Source organism: Musa acuminata, chromosome BXJ3-5 (genome assembly GCF_036884655.1).
Source record: "Musa acuminata AAA Group cultivar baxijiao chromosome BXJ3-5, Cavendish_Baxijiao_AAA, whole genome shotgun sequence".
NCBI lineage: Eukaryota > Viridiplantae > Streptophyta > Magnoliopsida > Zingiberales > Musaceae > Musa > Musa acuminata.
Window position 1 is genome coordinate 13,439,584 of NC_088353.1, and position 21,364 is coordinate 13,460,947.

At 38.2% G+C, this 21,364-nt stretch overlaps 1 protein-coding gene across 1 annotated transcript; it reads right to left on the reverse strand.

Moving 5' to 3' along the window:
• Nucleotides 1–830: 830 nt before the first annotated feature.
• Nucleotides 831–2,219, reverse strand: LOC103972993 (piriformospora indica-insensitive protein 2). Its single transcript, XM_009387431.2, has one exon. It carries the CDS (start codon nucleotides 2,217–2,219, stop codon nucleotides 831–833), a length of 1,389 nt encoding a protein of 462 aa, XP_009385706.2.
• Between the last annotated feature and the right edge of the window lie 19,145 nt (nucleotides 2,220–21,364).

Genomic DNA, 21,364 nt, shown 5'->3' on the forward strand with positions numbered 1-21,364 from the left:
AATTATTAAGGGGCTACAAGTCCCTCCTAGCACTGTTAATAGCTGCAGCAGCTACCTATTTCTGTCTGTTGATGATGTATCTGATACATGTAGCCACAATTAATGATTCGAGTGAGTCAATAATGAAATCAGCACTATTTTGGGTTGTGGAGAGAACTTAGATGATGAAACAGCTTTTCTTAATATAGGGAAGATTTGGTACCATAACTGTGTTTTATATTTAAAAATACATTTAGGATAATTCTGAAATTCTGAAACAAATGCTATCTACTCCTATGATTACAGAAGTAAAAAAAGAAAAAGGATATTGTGCATCCAATTGATGATAATGACAAATTGTGCTTTTACGGAGAGATATCAATGAATAACTTAATAAAAAGATAATTATCAAAACAAATAAATTGATCTCATAACCATCCAAGTACAGGCCTTATACACAAGTAACTTATAGAGAGAAGCCAATTGTATGGTCTCAAAACCAAATTAGATATTCCTGTTTGTTAGGTATAGCTAGAAAGAACACATAACATGCCACATACTAAACATCTTGCACCCTTGTGGTTGTCATCTTGTTGCTTCGGAGTAAAGACAAATATATGTCATATTTTCTTACCAAAATTTGTTGTTTTGTCTCCTAATTTCATAATAATTTTTTCAAAAGAGAAGCAAAATGAAATAACGTGAAAGAATTAAAAGAAAAAAAAAAGCAACTAATGTTCACTATTTTGGCACTACAATACGTTCTTAGAATTCCTCATTTCCATTCTATGGACATATTTCCTCTTAAAATAAAGCACGTTCAATAGTAAACAAGAAAAGCTAGTCTCGAGTTAACACGAAAAGAAAAAGAAATTCACGGTAAGAAAGAGAAAAGATTTGTAGGAAGAGGAGACGCCGGAGGTGAAGAGCACAGGGTGTGGAACCGCCGTCTTGTTGCAGCGCCGCAGCCCCACATTGCCGCTTGCGAGATCCTCCCCCAGGCACAGCTCCCGGTTCCCGCCCAGCTTAAGCTTGCTGCCGAGGCGGCCCACGAAGGCGGCGGAGAACGGGAGCCGGCCGCGGAGACCGTTGTTCTCAAGGTTGATCTCCACCGCTGACCCCTCCATCCTCCGGAACTGCTCCGGCACCTCCCCCTCCAGTTTGTTGTTGTCCATCGCGAGGTATCGCACGTTTCCCAGGAGTAGCCCCATCGACGACGGGATGTTCCCCACCAGGCCCAGCCGCGACATTCCGATCCCCAAAATGCCGCCCAGCTTCTCCCATATTTCCGGGATCGTGCCACCGAGGGGGTTCCTGCTTAGGTGCAACTCCCGCAGATTTGCCATCTCCGCCAGCGCCGCCGGGACGCCGCCCGTGAGCCGGTTGTCGCTCAGATCCAGGAGCTCCACCCGCCGCAGTTGCCCCAGCTCGGGCGGCACCCCGCCGCTGATCCGGTTAGAGCCGAGGTCCAGCTTAACAAGCGTCGTCATCCGTCCGATCTCCGCCGGTAGTACCCCTCCGATGTGGTTCCCGCACAGGTCGAGCACCTTCAGAAGGCCCAGTCGGCCGATGGACCCGGGAATCTCACCGCGGAGACGGTTCCGCGACAGGACGAGCTGCTCCAGTTGTTGTAGGTTCCCGACCTCGGAAGGGATGATCCCGAAGATACGCGTGCCGGACACGATGAGGCGCCGTAGGCGAATGAAGCCGCCGACCCGGCCGCTGAGGCGGCCGGCTAGGGATGGGTTCTGGTGGAATACTAGCTCTTCGACGGCAAGGGAGAGGTTCCAGAAGTCCCGGGTAATGGAGGCTCTAGCGGTGGTAAAGCAGTTGTAGAAGAAGAGCCTGCGGAGGAATGGGAAGGAGGAGAGGGAAGTGGGGATGGTAGCGTTTACTCCGCAGGCTGGGTTGGAAGAGAAGTCGGAGAGGTAGCCGAAGTTGAGTTCGACGATGTGAGGGGAGGCGTCGGCTTTGGCGGAAGAAGAGGACGAGGAGGGAAAGAGGTCGCAGACGATACCGTGGGGACCGGAGAGGCATAGGTCATCGGGGTACAGCGAGCGCCAAGGAATGGAAGGGTTGATGGACTCGAGGGCAAGGTACGCCGCCTCCCGCTCACCATCCGGCAGAAGAGGAAGCGGCGGCTGATCTTCCGCTGTGGCGTAGACGACGAACGCAAGATGGTGATGGAGGAGGAGGAGGAGGACTAGGAAAGACCTGAGCAAGGAACAATCGACCGCCATGGAAGAAGAATAGAAATGGAAAGAGTTGGAGAGAGGAGGAGGATTTTGGATTTTATAGAACGAAAAATTAAAACGGAAGAGAGAAACAAGACAGTTTTTCAAAACAATATTGCAATTTCGAGATGACGGATACGCCCCGGTCGGGAGGGTGGTGACTGACTGGGTATGTGTAGTGGACGGAAGCTGCAGCAAAAGACTGCAACGAGATCAGCGTGTCAGGTTTAAGTAGCAGTGTAGGGAAGAAGTTGTTATCCCCAAATGACCATCTTGCCCCTTAGACTGATGACTTATCCACCGTTGGATTGGTCATTAAATCAGTATGGACAGACCTTAGAAGGGAGTGCGAGGCTCAGCGAAATAATTGTGACGGGTAGATCCGTCATTACACTCCTGACTCGTTCTATTCTTAGCCGTACGCCTTCGTTCCGGTGTGATCCTGCTCTCATAGTTTATTGCTGGTGTTTCTCTGTCTTGTATTTATTTGTGATGTTCTCTAAAAGGTAGAGATGCTATTCTTTCCGAGTTATTGAAGATGGTTGTCGTGCACACTGTTTATATAGTCTCCCGAAACGGAAGCGCGAATAAGCCCGACAGCTGTGAGAGTTCGTCGCATCATATTGTACTTGGCAACAACTTTCTGGTCGGTTCGTCGAGGAACCTAATCAGAAAGTTCTTCATCCCCATCACATCGCTATGTTGTGCCCGAAATACCCAATGAAATCAACAAGACTAATAGAATAATGATCCGACCAAAATAAATTTGGTCTCATGCTGTGCTACTGGAAGCTTCGAATCACATGGCGCCAAAGCAGGGTGAGATTTGAAGGGTAATTGTGTAATTTCAGACTGTTCAACTTTCGTTTCTAAATATTGGGGTGGGGACCAGGTCCACGTGGCGGGTGGTGGGGGGCAAAGGCTGCCCACAGCCGTCGATAGCACAGTGACAGGCCTTGACGAAGCCCCCCACCTTGTTTCTCATCTTCGGGGTTGCGACCCCAACAGCTAACGGACAACGCACGCACATCACTTCGTCCTTGCGCAGGAAGTGAAATCGCTATGGACAGACCTTAGAAGGGAGTGCGAGGCTCAGCGAAATAATTATGACGATGAGGGGAGAAGCCATGGGCGATAGTGATGGACGATGAATGATGGGATTACGAGACACGGGATGGGCTTCGGGCAAGTCGAACTTCTAATAATGGATGGTGCGATTTAATGCCCGTCGTGAGGAGACGCCACATCAAATAACAACATATGTTATGAACGAGACATTGTAAGACCTCGTCGATTTGGTTATGCTAAAATAAAAGGACCCTATCTACTAGTTTCCCTGGCACCCAAGAAGACTCTTACTTGTCTTGTGTTTGCACTCGGGACAACCGCCCTCTCATCTGTTCATAGGTAGGTTAGAGGGATAACCGTAGATCATAATCTTGTTATATTGATTTCACTATTCATCTTAGGGTGAGAAGGTGGTTATGATTGATAGCGATTCAGTTTCAGGAGATTTTGGGAAGATCGAAGAGAGTATTGATATCATTGCTAAGGTTTCCAAATGATTAAACGAAGAACAAAGAACTTGTATGCTCGTGATGACTTCAAGTATTCCAATCCTATAAAAAATACATCAGAATATAATTAAATTTTAAGCGAAGGGTGCAGTTACAATCATAGAAAAATATTTCTATCATATTACATTATCATAATACAGTGATGACATCAGGTTAGATTTTTATATCCTAAATATCAGGTTCAATACCTTCTGATTGTATCTAGAATGCATTCCAATAGGAAAGTAGATACCTAATTCTAGTTCACGCAAAGATAGATATATTTTAATCAAATTTGGATAGAAAAGTAGGTGACTGAATACAATTCAAATTTGGGTTTGAGAACCCAAAGACAGATAGTCGATACTCAATTTATTACTATTTTACAATATAACATAGAGATGATAATTTTATTTTTTTATAAAAAATAAATTTTATTAAGTAGTTAATCTAGTACTTTTAAAAATAGAGACATCTGAAACCAGGATCTCTGATAGATAAGAAGAAAAAAATTCTCATCCCAAACAATATTCACTTGATGTAGTCTAATAAAACTATGCTAACCAGTTAGCTTCTTTAGATACATGATCAATGGAGAAATTCTGAAAAACATACGTACAATCTCAAATATTTTGAATAATATAAAAAAAAATACTAGGAAAATTCTTCGTTAGTATAATATCTAACTCCACTTGCACTAACGCTAGTCCTATCATGTTTTTTTTTTCTCTCAACTGCCTTTACAAGATTTTACAGTGGAGAATCTCCGATAGGGATGATAGTGGATTGAGCTTGTTTGGATTCTCAAATTTTGTCGACTTACTTAAACTATAAGTTAATTAACAAATTGTCTAGACTCACTTAAATTTAAGTTGCTTCTTAATTGGTCTCATGCATGTGTAGATAGGGAAGTAGATACCCAAATTAGCACTTGTTATAATAGAGGGACAACTAGCAACATTCACATTAGCACACAGAATACAAGCATCTTTACATTCTAGGTATAATTTTAAAAAACCAACTCTCTTTATTTCACTGTCTATGAAAACACGTTCAAAAAAAAAAAAAAAAATCACTGCCTATCATTTTCAAAATACATTATTATCTTTGAATGTATTTTTATAATTGTTCAAAGTACATATTTTTTAGGATTATTTTTGTGTGATTGATAGCACACATGTCCTTGCAATTACATTACCTGTAGACTTGCAAGATTTTCTCACAATCAAAGAAAGATATTTATCTCAGCATTTGATTTGAGTGCTTCACTCTTACAATAGCTATCGGATCATAATCTTGCAATAACACGTCGAAATGAATTGCTGCATATTAGAGAGATTCAATCCATTTAAAGAGTAAGAGAATAATACCAAACCCAAATATTACAAGGAGTTTATAAAATCATATGCTCGCTTCCTCAAAAATCACATAAAGCATATCAATCATCTCTGATAGTCGTTTGTGACATTGTAATGTTGGTTCTTTTAACAATATCAAATATGGATAAAATAATTATTTTATAGAATTAAAATTAAATTTTGATTCAAAAATATGCTTTATAGATCCAAAATAAGATTTCAGAATATTTTCATAAAACTTATTAAATCCTACAATAATTAATAAACTTATTAACATGGAACAATTTATTAGAATATTTTCTGAATTAATCGATGATTTGGTCTTCCAATTGCAGAGTATCCTTAACTTTAGATTTCTCCTTGACGGGTGAAGAGAAACTTCATTATATACTGCAACCGGGGACCATAACCTTATTTATAGTCATAACTGATGAATTTATAATTATTATTATATTCATAATTGATGAATTTGTAATTATGCTTTAAGAGTTTCATATTCTTAACTTATCTTGTCATTAAGTTAGAAATATGACTGATGGTATCCACACAATTAATTTTCATAATAATTATTATGTCCCTTAGCCAAATAACTTTATTTTAATTAGATCACTTTAATTTTGATTAATTAAAATAATGGCTTAACACATTTAATTATATATATGTGACCCTTAAAATTATAATAATCTCCCACTAAGTCACATATGTATCCTTATAAATGTGTTATACTTTATGAGCTCAAACTATTGTCATTATTAAACAAGACATACAAAACAATCTCATCCATTAGCCATATTAATATAGGACCAAAGTGATCTTCGCTATATCAATCATAGCTAAACCCATCAATGATCACTAATATTAACATAACCAAATGACATATTAATTATGAAATATGTAGCATGAAAATTACATGAATGTGATATGTACATGTCAATTTTCAATTGGTCCAACTTTATCTTTATCAGATCGTTAATAACTTTAATCGTCATAATATACAAAGTATAATAAACTGAAGCTTTATTTTTTATCAGAAAATATCGGTACAAATACAAAATCTGGCATAGAACATACAACAAACATATGACAGACTCTCACTAAACTGAAGTTTCCTCAAATTTTGATATACCTATATGAGTAGTATGCTCATGAAAGACCTAGGGTGGTACACCTTTTGTGAGAGGATATGCAAATATAAAGTTTGTTCCTAAGTGTTCTATTGAAATTTGTTTACTTTGTACCCTTTCTTTCACAACTAGGAACTTAATGTCAATGTACTTTGACTTAGTCGAGCTTCTATTGTTGTTGGAGTATAAAATAGCTTATTTGTTATCACAGTATATCTTTAGTAGTCTTTCAATCCCTTGTAGTATTTATAACTCTGTGACAAAATTCCTCAGTCAAATTCAATGATTGGATGCCTCAAAACATGCTACAAATTTTGTTGTCATGGTGGAGGAAGTAATAAGAGATTGCTTAGCACTATGCCAAGAAATCGCCCCACCAGTCAACATATAAATGTAGCCTGAAGTGGATTTCCTACTATCTTGGCATCCAGCAAAATCTGAGTCAAAATACCCGATAATCTCCAAATGGTCTGATTTCCTATATGTGAGCATATGATCTTTTGTCCTCTTTAAATATCTCATGACTCTTTTAGCTGCCTTCCAATGATCCATTCCAGGATTACTTAAGTATCTGCCTAACACTCCAACAGTGTACGCTATATCCAAATGCGTACAAACATGTGCATACATTAGACTCCCTATAGCTGATGCATAGGGAATCTTCTATATTTCTTGAGTTTCTAGATTTCTTTTAGGACACTGATTGAGATTGAACTTGTCTCCCTTTGCAACAAGGGTGTCTCCTGATTTGCAATCTTGTATGGCAAACCTTTTGAGTACTTTATCGATATAGCTCCTTTGTGATAATCCTAGAATACCTTGAGATCTATCTCGATGTATCTGGATTCCTAATACAAAAGAGGATCACCAAGATCTTTCATCTCAAAATTTCTAGATAGAAATCTTTTGGTTTTGTACAATATGTCTATATCATTTGTGGCAAGCAGAATATCATCCACATACAATATCAAGAAAATGAATTTGCTCCCATTGAATTTGTGATACACGTAATCATTAACGACGTTTACCTCAAAACCAAATAAGATAATTACTTGATAAAATTTGTAATATCACTAATGGGATGCTTGTTTTAGCCCATAAATAGATTTTATCAATTTACAAACCATTTTCTTTGGGTCTCCTAACACAAAATATTCTAGTTGTACCATATAAATTATTTTATCAATGTTTCTATTGAGAAATGCTATTTTAACATCTATGTAATGAAGCTCCAAGTCAAAATGTACCGCTAGAGCCATAATTGTCCTAAAAGAGTTATTCGTTGAAACCGGAGATAAAAGGTCTCTTTAAAGTCAATCCCTTCCTTTTGAGTATATCCCTTTGCTACAAGACGTGTCTTATACCTCTCCACATTACCTTTAGAATCCCTTTTGGTTTTAAAAATCCATTTACAACCAATGGGTTTCACACCTTCTAGTAAGGGACAAGTTCCTAAACTTTATTATCTTGTATGAACTTATACTCTTGATTCATGGCTTCAAACCACTTATCCGAATTGGAATCCTCCATGGCTTGACGGAAGTTGATTGGATCATCTTCCATTATACCACTAATTTCTTCATGTTCTTGGAGAAATACCATATAATCATCCAAAATGACACTCCTCCTTTCCCTAGTGGATCATTGCAAAGGTGCTGGCTCTTGCGGCACAGATTCTTGAGGATGTTGAGTTTGTTCCTCATGAATAATTTCCTCATACTATATGAGAGTTGAAATGACTATATCCTTTTGAGGTATAGATTTTGTCACATTAGTGGCAACTATATGAATTGGATCAGACTGAACCAATTCTTCCTCAAAGGTAAAGTCTTTAATCTTATTTTTCTCCCCAAACTCAATATCCTCAAAGAATGTAGCAATACTCGTCTTAAAAATATTTCTTGATTTGGGATCATAAAATTTATACCCCTTAGACCGCTTTAAATAACCAATAAAGTAACTACTCACTATTCGGGATTCCAATTTCTTTTCATTAGTCCTGTGTGGCCTTGCCTTAGTTGGACAACCCCATATACGAATGTGTCTTAGACTAGGCTTTCTCCCAGTCCAAAATTCATAAGGTATTTTTGTAGTTGCTTTAGTTGGTACTCTATTAAGAATATAAGCTGTAGTTTTTATTGCTTCTCCCCAGAGCGACTCTAGCAAAGTAGATTGAGAAATCATACTTCTTACCATGTCCTTAAGTGTGCGGTTTCGTCTTTCAGCTACACCATTCATGCTAGGTGACCCTAGCATTAAGGGACAATTCCATACTCCTCTAGGTATAAAGCAAATGGTCCTGTATGTTGTTCACCTGAGCCGTCATTTCTGCCATAATATTCCCCTCCACGGTCAGATTTGACACTTTTTATTCTTTTGCTAAGTTGATTTTCAACTTTAGCTTTAAATGCTTTGAACACATCCAAAGACTAAGATTTTTCATGTATTAGATACATGTATCCATATCTAGAGCAATCGTCTATGAATGATATGAAGTATTATTGACTATTCCATGAAGGTGTAGGAAATGACCCACAAATATCTGTATGTATCAATTCTAAGACGTCCGTAGCTCTATATGCACCTGATCTCTTATGTTTGGTTTGTTTACCTTTAATGCATTCAACACAAATATCCAACCCTCATAAGTCAATGGGATCAAGAATCCCTTCTGACACAAGTCTTTCAACTCTATTTTTAGAGATGTGATCTAAACGTTTATGTTAGGATCAAGAGCACACTAAGAGGGGGGGGGGTGTGGGTTTTAATTAGTGTAGCAGAAAACATTCGTCGGTTAAAATCTAATTTCATCAAAAACCATTTCGGAAAGATCTTTAAATTGAGAGTGTGCATAAGTGTAGTTGATGTAAAGCAATGAAGGCAATTTGCAGTTAAGATAAATAGCAGAAAGTAAATGCAAACCAAGATTTAGAGTGGTTTGGTCAATCTTGATCTACATCCACTTTTGGCTTCCTCCTTCGACGAGGTCACCGACGTCCACTAGAGGTCTTCCTTCAATAGGCGTAGGCCAATCACCCTTTTACAACTTTTCTCCTTTTGACGGGCTTAGGAGACAACCCTTACAAGTTTTCACTCCTCTCTTGAATGATCAACACTTAGAAAGAAAGAGGGAGAAGAACTCTAGCTTTTACAACACTTTTAAGCCTTCAAATACTCAGAATTAAAGCAAACATTTAGCAAACATTTGGTACCCTTTCATACAGGAGAGGGTGGGGTTTATATAGGCCCTAATCAGTTTGAAATTGGAGCTCAAAAGTGTCCATTCTTGGATTTTCAAGGTCCTGGCGGTACCACCGCCATAACTGGATGGTACTACCATCTGTCATTGTCATTGAGTGGTACTACTGCTCAGTCTAGATGGTATTACCACTTGACAGCGCTCGAAGACCGAGCTCAGGTGGTACCACCGCCTGACAGGGGCGGTACCATCGCTGGCAGTAATAACTACCGGCGGTACCATCGCTTGATAGGGGTGGTACTACCACCCAAAACTCCTAGGAGACCGAGTCTCATGGGCAGTGCCACCGCCAGCCCTAGCGGTGCCACTGTCGGCTAGGAATTCTGGGTTCGAATGGGTTATTCCATTCAGCCCAATTTGGGTTTGTTAAGGGCCTAATTGACCCCTGATTAAGTTAGTGGGATCACCACCTAATCCTAACTTAATCTACATACTAACTATGATAATTAAGACATCATTACTATAATTCATATTCCGGTGCATTAATCGCTTCTTCCGGCGAGCTTCTAGCGAACAACTGGACTTCACGACGATCTTCTTGGCAAGTTCCGACGAGCTTCTCTGGCAAGCTCTGAGACTTCTCGGCTGGTTCCTCTAGAACTTTCGACGAACGTCTGGACTTCCAACGAACTCTCGAACTCCCAACATAATTGCGTCCTTGACTCTGGGACTTCATTTTGCTTCATGCCTTGCTATCGTAGTTAATCCTACACATGTAAAAATGCATTTCAATCTAGACAATTAATACTAAGCATTAACCAAGTTGTCCAGCATGTTATTGGTCCCTCGACACTTCATCCGATTTTTCGGTGCATCATCCTCTCTTGTGGTCTATTGCCCAATTGGCTAGTTGACTCCGTAACTCCGATATCCTTAGCACAATATTCGCTCTTCCTGGTCCGATGCCCGAATCCATGGCCCGAAGCCTTCTGTCGATATGTCGACCGATCCACCGGCCTGACGTCTAATCTTCTGACATATTCCTCCGGCACAACATGATTTTTCCTGCTTTAATTGTCTCATCTTGATCGAAGCATCCCGCGTCACTCAAAACATAGATTAAAACACAAACAATTATTAATTGGTTTCATTATCAAAATACGAGATTCAACAATCTTCCCTTTTTTAATGATGACAACCAATTGATGATGGAGTTAACATTAACTCTTGGAGTTTAAACAAACTCCCCCTATCAATATGTCGTATTGATAGACTCTTGGATTCAAAAATCCAAGCAAACATGTCATGATTAAAATCATTCATGACATCAACAAACTTCTCCCTCTTTGTCATCAACAAAAAGGAGAAGTCTAACTATTCATGTGTTTGAGATACTATTTAAATATATTACATTATAAATCTCCAGTTTTATCATCATGCAAGCTAGCAAAAATTTTATGTTTTGCAAGTTTTTAAATTTTGCTAGATATACAAGTTCAGCATGTTTGTTTTGCAATGTTCAAGCTAGCAAGTGTTTGAAAAAGAAAGCAAGTTTTGCAACATACAAGCTAGCAATAATTTAGAGTTGTGCAAGTTTGCAAATTTTCTTTTCTTTGCGATGTGCAAGATAGCAAATTTTTGCATCTTCTTGAGATTTCAAGCTAGCAACTCTTGGTGATGTTAAAGTTGAATCTTGGATTTTGATGATAAAACCAATTGATATGTGTTTATGTTTTAATCTGCATTTTGAGTGATGCAGAATGCTTCGATTAGGATGAGACAATTAAAGCAGGAAAAATCATGTTGGGCCGGAGGAACATATCAGAAGATTGGACGTCGAGCTGGTGGATCGGTCGACGTATCAACAGAAGGCTTCGGGCCATGGATTCGGGCATCGAACTAAGAAGAGCGGATATTACACCAAGGATATTGGAGTTGCGGAGTCAATTGGCCAATTGGGCAATATGCCGTAAAAGAGGACGATGCGCCGAAGAATCGGACGAAGCGTCGAGGGACCAATGACATGTCGGACAACTTGATTAATGCTTAGTATTAATTGTCTAGATCGAAGTGTGTTTTTACATGTGCAGGATTAACTACGATAGAAAGGCATGAAGCAAAATGAAGTCTCGAAGTCAAGATTGAGATCACGTTGGGAGTTCGAGAGTTCGTTGGAAGTCCGGACGTTCGTCAGAAGTTCTGGCGAAACCAGCCGAGAAGTCTCGGAGTTTGCCAGAGAAGCTCATCGGAACTCAACAAGAAGATTATCATGAAGTCTAGGAGCTTGCCAGGAGTCTGCCGGAACATTATCGAGAGATCGTTAGAAGTTTGCCGGAAGATCACCGGAAGAATAGACATAGAGACTTGTTTAGCTTAGCAAATGTCATAGGATTTCATAGTTAACACGTAATTAGCCTTAGATTTGGGCCAGCCCAATTAGGGGCCAGCTAGGCCCATATAAGAACAATGTTGGGCCCAATAAGAGGCCCAAACAGTGCCCCAAGAAGTCTCACCATTGTGGCATAGTCTTTGAGATTGTGTAAGGTGATGGTACTGCTAGTTTGGGTGGTTGTACTGCCCCTGGCAGGGTGGCAGGCGGTGGTACCACCTAGCACTGCCCCCCAAGCGGTGGTACCACCACACCTAGGTGGTGGTACCGCCTAGGGCAGTGTCAGTCAGACTGACACTGGACGGTGGTACCGCTCGTGTCTAGGGAACCCGAGATGGGAAAGTTTTAGGCTCCAAGTTTGAATCAACTTGAAGCCTATAAATACCCCTCTCATCCTTGGTTAAAGCACACAAGCACAAATAGATTAAAAGAGAGAAAACGCTGCTGCGATCATAAGTGTATTCCCTCCTCTAGCTTAAACTTAGATTTTTGTTTAAAGAGGAAAGTGAGTGCTTGTAAGGGTTGTCTCCTAAACTCGGTAAGAGGATAAGAGGGGTGTAAAAGGTGATTGGCCTTTGCCTATTGAAGGAAGGCCTCTAGTGGATGTCAGTGACCTCATCGGAGGATGAAGCCGAAAGTGGATATAGGTCACATTGACCGAACCACTCTAAAAATCTGGTTTGCATTTTACTTTGAGCAATTTATCTTTACTGCAAACCTCTTTAATAGCTCACTGCCCCTCACTGCCTTCAATACATTTACAAATGGGTTTCAAGTTAAGATCTTTACGAAAAGGTTTTCGTCGGATATGGTTTTTATCGAACAAAGTTTTATTCGAGACGTAATCTTTCCGCTGGACTAATTCACCCCCCCTTCTTAGTGCCGACCCCGATCCTAACAGTTCAAGATAGCAGTTTCTTCTCTTTTGAGAAGTGAAATTATTTTTGCTTCCTTTGCAAAAACGCAAGATAACAAAATGCTACATTATTTTACACCTATAATTTTTGCTATTTATAAAAAGAAGAGATTTGATAAAATGAATCATGTCTTTTGTAATTCAAGAGGTCTTATCTTTCATGACATGATGTCTTTGTATTTATGGCTTGTATGCCTTGAAATGATTGAAATATTTTACACTATTTTGTTCTTCCCTTATTCTTTCTTGTTTACAATGATAAAAGAGCGAAAAGTTATGATCATGCATGTAGGAAGCAATTTGACAAATTAATACCATCATGATTTGAAACATTTATGATTTGGAATGATGCATGCAATACTTATACTTTTTATTGTGATGATATATGTGATGCATATGATGTGTATCATGAATGCTTTAAATGATGAATGTGATGAAATAAAAGTATATATGAAATATTCATGATATTGTTTTGATGATCTAAAATGATATAAAATTTGCTAGCTCATAAATTGCAAGGAGAAAAACTTTCTAGGAAGCAAAGTTGCTAGCTTATTCAAAAATGATGCATGCAATACTTATGAGTTTATTATGATAAAGTATTTGATGTATTTCATATCATGTATGAGAATCATGATTAAAATTGCATTGACTTGAATTAAATTTAAATTCAAGGTTTATCTTAATTATGACACATTGCAATAAGAATGATACTTTATTTTTGTCATAATTTGAAAAATGATGAATTACACTATTGTTTTTGTTATTCCCCTCTTTTTGCTAATGACAAAGGGAGAGAAAGAATTTCTAGCGTGCACATCACGAAAAGAGACAAATTTGCTAGCTTGCTAATCTAAAAAAGGAAGCAAGAAGCACTATCTTGCAAATCTCAAGAGAAGCAATGTTTGCCAAGTTACACATTTCAAAAAGAGGCAAAATAGTCCATCTTGCACATCTCAAAAGATGTAAAATTTTGCTAACTTTTTTTATATGTAAAATTTGATAGCTTGTATACTATAAATTTGCATACCAAAAGTGCTATCTTGCCTATCTCAAGATGCAAAACATGCTAACCTGTAATTTGCAATGGAAGCGAAATTGCTAGCTCAAACATTGCAAAGGAAGCAAAAAATTGCTAGCTTGTAACTTGCATATTTCAAGAAGGTGTTGCTTTCTTGAACATCTCAAAACTGCTAGCTCGAATGTTCTAAAATATTGTAAAATTTTCTAGCTTATATGTTGTAGAAATTGCTATCTTACTACCTTGTATATCTATGATGATAGCAAAATTGCATGATGGTAGAACTTGAAGATTTATTATGCAATGATTTGAAATTGTTATGTCAAACACATGATAGTAGGAACTTCTCCTTTTTGTTGATGACAAAGGGGGAGAAGTATGTTGATGTCAAGCATGATTTGATCATGACATGTTACTTGGATTTTTGAATCCAAGAGTTTCTATCAATAAGCCATATTGATAGGAGGAGTTTGTTTAAACTCTAGGAGTTAAGGTTAACTCCGTCGTCGATTGGTTATCAGCATAAAAAAGGAGGAGATTGTTGAATCTTATATTTTGATAATGAAACCAATCAATATGTGTTTATATTTTAATCTACGTTTTGAGTGACGCAGGATGCTTCAATCAGGATGAGACAATTAAAGCAAAAGAAATCATATTGGGCTAGAGGAACATGTCAGAAGATTGGACGTCGGGCCAGTGGATCGATCAACGTATCGACAGAAGGCTTCAAGCCGTGGATTTGGGCATCGGGCTAAGAAGAGCGGATATTGGGCCAAGGATATCGGAGTTGCGGAGTCAACTGGCCGATTGGGCAATAGGATGCAAGAGAGGATGATGCGCCAAAGAATCGGGCGAAGCGTCAAGGGACCAATGACATGCCAGACAACTTGATTAATGCTTAGTATTAATTGTCTAGATCGAAGTATGTTTTTACATGTGCAGGATTAACTACGATAGCAAGGCATGAAGCAAAATGAAGTCCTATAGTCAAGATCGAGATCATGTTGTGAGTTTGAGAGTTCGTCGGAAGTCCGGACGTTCGTCGAAAGTTCTGACGGAACCAGCCGAGAAGTCTCAGAGCTTGCTAGAGAAGCTCATAGGAACTCACCATGAAGATTGTCGTGAAGTCCAAGAACTTCCCGGGAGTCCACCGAAACATTACCGAGAGATCGTCGAAAGTTCTCCAGAAGATTGCCGGAAGCTCGCCTGAAGAATAGACATAGGGACTTATTTAATTTAGCAAATGTCTTAGGATTTTGTAGTTAGTATGTAATTAGACTTAGATTTGGGCCAACCCAATTAGGGGCCAGCTAGGCCTATGTAAAAATTGTGTTGGGCCTAATAAGAGGCCCAAACAGTGCCCCAAGAAGTCTCATCATCATGGCATAGTCTTCGAGACTATGTCAGGCGATGGTACCACCAGTCTGGGCAGTTGTACCACCCCTGGCAGGGTGCCAGGCAGTGGTACCACCAGTCTGGGAGGTGGTACCGCCCAGCATGCCCCTCAGGTGGTGGTACCACCAGACCTGGGCGGTGGTACCACCCAACGCAGGCGGTGGTACCACCCGTGCCCGGGGAACTCAGGATGGGAAAGTTTTAGGCTCCAAGTTTGAATTAACTTGAAGCCTATAAATAACCCTCTCATCCCTGGTTAATGCACACAAGCACAGAGAGATTAAAAGAGAAAAAACACTGTTGCGATTATAAGTGTATTCCCTCCTCTAGCTTAAACTTAGATTTTTATTTAGAGAGGAAAGTGAGTGCTTGTAAGGGTTGTCTCCTAAACCTAGTAAAAGAAGAAGAGGGGTGTAAAAGGTGATTGGCCTTCGCCTATTGAAGGAAGGTCTCTAGTGGATATTGGTGACCTCGTCGGAGGAGGAAGCCGAATGTGGATGTAGGTCACGTTGACCGAACCACTCTAAAAATCTGGTTTGCATTTTACTTTAAGCAATTTATCTTTACTGCAAACCTCTTTAATAGCTCACTGCCTTCAATACATCTACAAATAGGTTTCAAGTTAAGATCTTTATGAAAAGGTTTTCGTCGGATACGGTTTTTATCGAACGAAGTTTTATTCGAGATGTAATCTTTCCGCTACACTAATTCACCACCCCCGCCTCCCCCCCCCCTCTCAGTGCCGACCTCGATCCTAACAGTTCAAGATAGCAGTTTCTTCTCTTTTGAGAAGTGCAATTATTTTTGCTTCGTTTGCAAAAACGCAAGATAACAAAATGCTACATTATTTTACAATATGGAAGTTAACAATTTGAGATGTTCAAGAAGCAATTTCTTTCTTCTCTTTTGAGAAGTATAATTTTTTCTTTCGTTTTGAATTGTGCAAGCTAGCTATCTCCCTCTTTGTCATTGTCAAAAAGAAGGGAAGACCCTTTACATCAATTTCTAATCATGACAAATGTACGTATGAATCTTATTTGTACATCATTATATTTTCAAATTAAAACATACACAACCATACATTTTATTTTTCATGCATGAAACAAATAAATCAATCATCACTATGAGCATACCATACATGATATTCAAACATTTATGATACATTATTTTGGCAACATGATCATAGCTTTTCAAATGATGGTATCTAAATGTCAAAGTTCATTACGTCTTATCATGCATGATCATTAACTTCTCATTTGTATTTCATGCATAATTTCATTTTATCACATTCAAAATATCATCAAGAAAAAAAAAATTAATTGGGTGATGAATACAAAAAAATCATGTCATGGAAGATGAGATCATATGAATACCAAAAGACATGATTCATTTTGACACATCTCCTCTTTACATAAAATACCAAGAAGAATCGTAGGAGAATGATTAATGAAAAATCTTGATTCATAATAAATTTTAATTTTAAATATCAAGGAATCAAGATCATGATTTGGATAAAAATTTATTCAAATTTAAATCGTCAAAATCATTTTCAAAGTCTAAGAGATTCGTAAAGATGATACAAATGGATTAATCAAAATCCTTTTTGGAAAAATCGAGAAAGTAGGAAAAATAAATTTTTCTAGGAGAAACCTTTTCTCTTTTAAGTTGTTTCAATTCATGTGATTTATTTCATTTATGCCAAATAAAAATGTGCATCAACGTTTAGGATTAAAAAATAATTTTTGTCATAAAAACCATTCATTTTGCTTATAGCCAAAAAAGCCACTTTTATTATCATGAAAATCGATAATCCATAAATCATAAAAATCATCGTTTGCAAAAACGCAAGATAACAAAATGCTACATTATTTTACAATATGGAAGTTAACAATTTGAGATGTTCAAGAAGCAATTTCTTTCTTCTCTTTTGAGAAGTATAATTTTTGCTTTCTTTTTGAATTGTGCAAGCTAGCTATCTCCCTCTTTGTCATTGTCAAAAAGAAGGGAAGACCCTTTACATCAATTTCTAATCATGACAAATGTACGTATGAATCTTATTTGTACATCATTATATTTTCAAATTAAAACATACACAACCATACATTTTATTTTTCATGCATGAAACAAATAAATCAATCATCACTATGAGCATACCATACATGATATTCAAACATTTATGATACATTATTTTGGCAACATGATCATAGCTTTTCAAATGATGGTATCTAAATGTCAAAGTTCATTATGTCTTATCATGCATGATCATTAACTTCTCATTTGTATTTCATGCATAATTTCATTTTATCACATTCAAAATATCATCAAGAAAAAAAAAAATAATTGGGTGATGAATACAAAAAAATCATGTCATGGAAGATGAGATCATATGAATACCAAAAGACATGATTCATTTTGACACATCTCCTCTTTACATCAAATACCAAGAAGAATCGTAGGAGAATGATTAATGAAAAATCTTGATTCATAATAAATTTTAATTTTAAATATCAAGGAATCAAGATCATGATTTGGATAAAAATTTATTCAAATTTAAATCGTCAAAATCATTTTCAAAGTCTAAGAGATTCGTAAAGATGATACAAATGGATTAATCAAAATCCTTTTTGGAAAAATCGAGAAAGTAGGGAAAATAAATTTTTCTAGGAGAAACCTTTTCTCTTTTAAGTTGTTTCAATTCATGTGATTTATTTCATTTATGCCAAATAAAAATGTGCATCAACGTTTAGGATTAAAAAATAATTTTTGTCATAAAAACCATTTATTTTGCTTATAGCCAAAAAAGCCACTTTTATTATCATGAAAATCGATAATCCATAAATCATAAAAATCATCATGCATCATTTTGAAAGAAAAACTCATTAAGCATGATCATTATGTATTACTTCAAATCAAACATTATTTCATTTATTTTCGATATATTCATCATGATGGGACATACAAGCCAAAGAAATCATTAAACATAAAGCATATTCATCAATCATGGTTTCATTGAGCATAAGGTATTTTCAGTCAAAATCATTTTGTTATTTGCATTTTTCTTTTTAGGTGAATCTATCTTTTCATGCTTAGTTTTTCATACAAAAGCCATGCATCATCATTAAGCATGATATTAAACTTCTTAATATTTTCATTAAGACATCAAGCATGGTTTCATTTTTTTAATCAATATGTATTTTTTATGATTATTTTTAAAATCATTGGAAAGGTAAGCATGATCCAATTTTATTTTTACATTTTCATTAATCATGCAATTAAAAAAATATTTAATTTTCTTAAACTAAATTAAAAATAAGTCATGAGAAACATTATGTAATTTCAAAATAAACTAAAGGCATTTTGATTACTTCAACGTCGAAAGATGTTAAGGCATAGTTTGCCACTTCGCCTTTGTTGAATTTCTCCTCGTCTTCAGAGGATCTTGATTTATCCAACTTTATGTTCTTCTTCTTGCGTTTTACGTTGTTTTTGTTCTTTAATTTTTGTTTAATTAATTTTTTAAATTTCTTTGTGAGTTCAAGTTCATGCTCACCATCACTTGAGCTTATGCTCGAGTGGTCTTCAAATATTCTCAGTTCAAAATCCTTCCTGTTCTTTGGAAGGTGGTTCTCAAGTTCTTTACGTGCATTGCATGTCATTTCATATATGATCAATAAACTAATTAGTTCTTCAATCGAAAAATTGTTTAAGTTCTTTGATTCTTGTATTGCCATTATTTTCGAATCCCAATTTTTAGAAAGCGATCATAAAATCTTATTAACAAGTTCAAAGTCTGAAAAACTTCTACTAAGTGCTTTTAGACTATTGACGACATCCGTAAAACATGTGTACATGTCTCCATTTGTCTCTCTTGGTTCCATATAAAATATCTCAAAATCATGCATCAAAAAATTTACTTTAGAATCTTTTACACTACTTGTGCCTTCGTGTGTGATTTTAAGAATATGCCAAATAACGAAGGTCGTTTCGCATATAGAAACCCGATTAAACTCCGTTTTATCTAAGGCGTAAAATAGATCATTCATAGCTCTAGCATTTAAAGAAAAAGTCTTCTTCTCCAAATCATTCCAATCTTTCATTGGAAGAGAAGACCTTTTAAAACCAAATTCGACTATGTGCCATAAATTGAGATTCAATGAAAGCAATAAAACTCTCATTAGAGTTTTCCAATAAGTGTAGTCCGTCCCATTGAAAAAGGGAGGACGAATGAGAGAGTGACCATTTTGAAAACCGTAAAGAGCCATTTCTCTTGGGTGTTAAACCAACTGAAAAATAATGAGGCTCTGATACCAATTGTTAGGATCAAGAGAGCACTAAGAGGAGGGGGGGGGGTGTGAATTAGTGCAGCGGAAAACTTTCGTCGGTTAAAATATGATTTCGTCAAAAATCATTTTAGAAAGTTCTTTAAATTGAGAGTGTGCGGAAGTGTAGTTGATGTAAAGCAATGAAGGGAGTTTGCAGTTAAGATAAATAGTAAAAAGTAAATCTTGACCTACATCCACTTTTGGCTTCCTCCTCCGATAAGGTCACTGACGTCCACTAGAGGCCTTCCTTCAATAGGCGAAGGCCAGCTACTCTTTTATAGCTTTTCTCCTTTTGACGGGCTTAGGAGACAACCCTTATAAGTTTTCACTCCTCTCTTGAATGATAACACTTAGAAAGAAAGAGGGAGAAGAACTCTAGCTTTTACAATACTTTTAAGCCTTTAAATACTCAGAATTAAAGCAAGCTTTCGGTACCCTTTCATGCAGGAAAGGATGGGGTTTATATAGGCCCCAATTAGTTTGAAATTGGAGCTCAAAAGTGTCCATTCCTGGATTTTCGGGGTCCTAGCGGTACCACCACCATAACTAGGCAGTACTATCGCCTTGTCACGAACGGTCATCGCGCACCCACAACAACTCCGTTCAACCAACCGTTCGTCGCTCGCATCTACATGTATAGTTGCTTGGCAACATGTTTTGTCTTGGTTTTGAGTTATTTTGCTTGTAAAAATACAAGTTTGAACAAGTTGCAGCACTACAAAGTGACCGCTCACCGAACCGAGCAAAACAACCCCAAATCAGCTCTGTTTTCGTGTGCCACGGGCTATTTTCTATAGTATGCTTCTGCTCACCAAAACATCAGCCATCTCAGCCCCTTGGAACCCCCCAGGTGGAACCGGGCTGGATGGGTCTTCGGTATAGTGTCGGGCATTGAACAACCTTTCACAAGTTCATACGTTACCTTGACGGGAACTTGTTGTCACACCCGACACACGGTGAGCAGCTGTTTGTGGACTTGCAGCTATTCATTCAACCCTCTAAAGTCCTTGTTTTTCCCCTCTCCCTCTTTTCTCTTGTGCACGCAAGGTGCTCGCTGAATTGCTTGTAAAGCTTTCCTCCTTTCGCGAGACGTCGGGACTTGTCCATCGCTCGTTCTTTCAAACTAATCAACTTTCTCTTTTATAGGTCCTTTAGGACCTACAAGAGGTTGCAAGTGGGCTGACCTTTGCGGAGCAATATCGCAAGGGCGAAGCATGACTTAGGTAAGGCAAGCTAAGTTCGCGTCTTTGCCGCAAGGGTGCCTCGCAACTTAGGCAACGCAAGCTAAGTTCGTGTCTTGGCCGCAAGGGTGCCTCATGCCTTAGGCAATTCTAGCTAAGGCCATGACATTGTGGTATCAGAGCAGGCAAGCACTTCGAGCGAGCAGTGAAGGTACTTCGCAACTTTGCCATGGCAAAGCATCCTGGCGAATCAAGCAAGATGGGGCAAGCCGGACCCTTGCCCCAAGCAGCCGCAGGTGGGCTGCATGTGCACACTTGCTCTCATGCTGTTGGAGCTGCTCAAGAGGAGCATGGTAGCAAACATGATAAGCGAGAAGTTAGCTACTCTCCACGAGCGGAAGAGGTGCAATCTGGAGCGCCAACCGGGAAAAAGAGTCACAAGGAGAGACTCACAACGGCGGAAACCCGCTTAGATGTTCTTGAAGCAAGCGTGGAGGAACTCTACCATGGCCAACAAAGGCTTATTGGGGTAGAGAGCTCACAAGAAGAAGTAGAGTCCAGGATCGATAAGGTTAAGGCCCTAGTCGACTGACTGTCAGATGACACCAAAGACTCCGTGCAACACCTATAGAAAGTTGTGGCGGAACTCACTTCAAGGGTGGCCATGCTCACAAGAGCACTAAATGC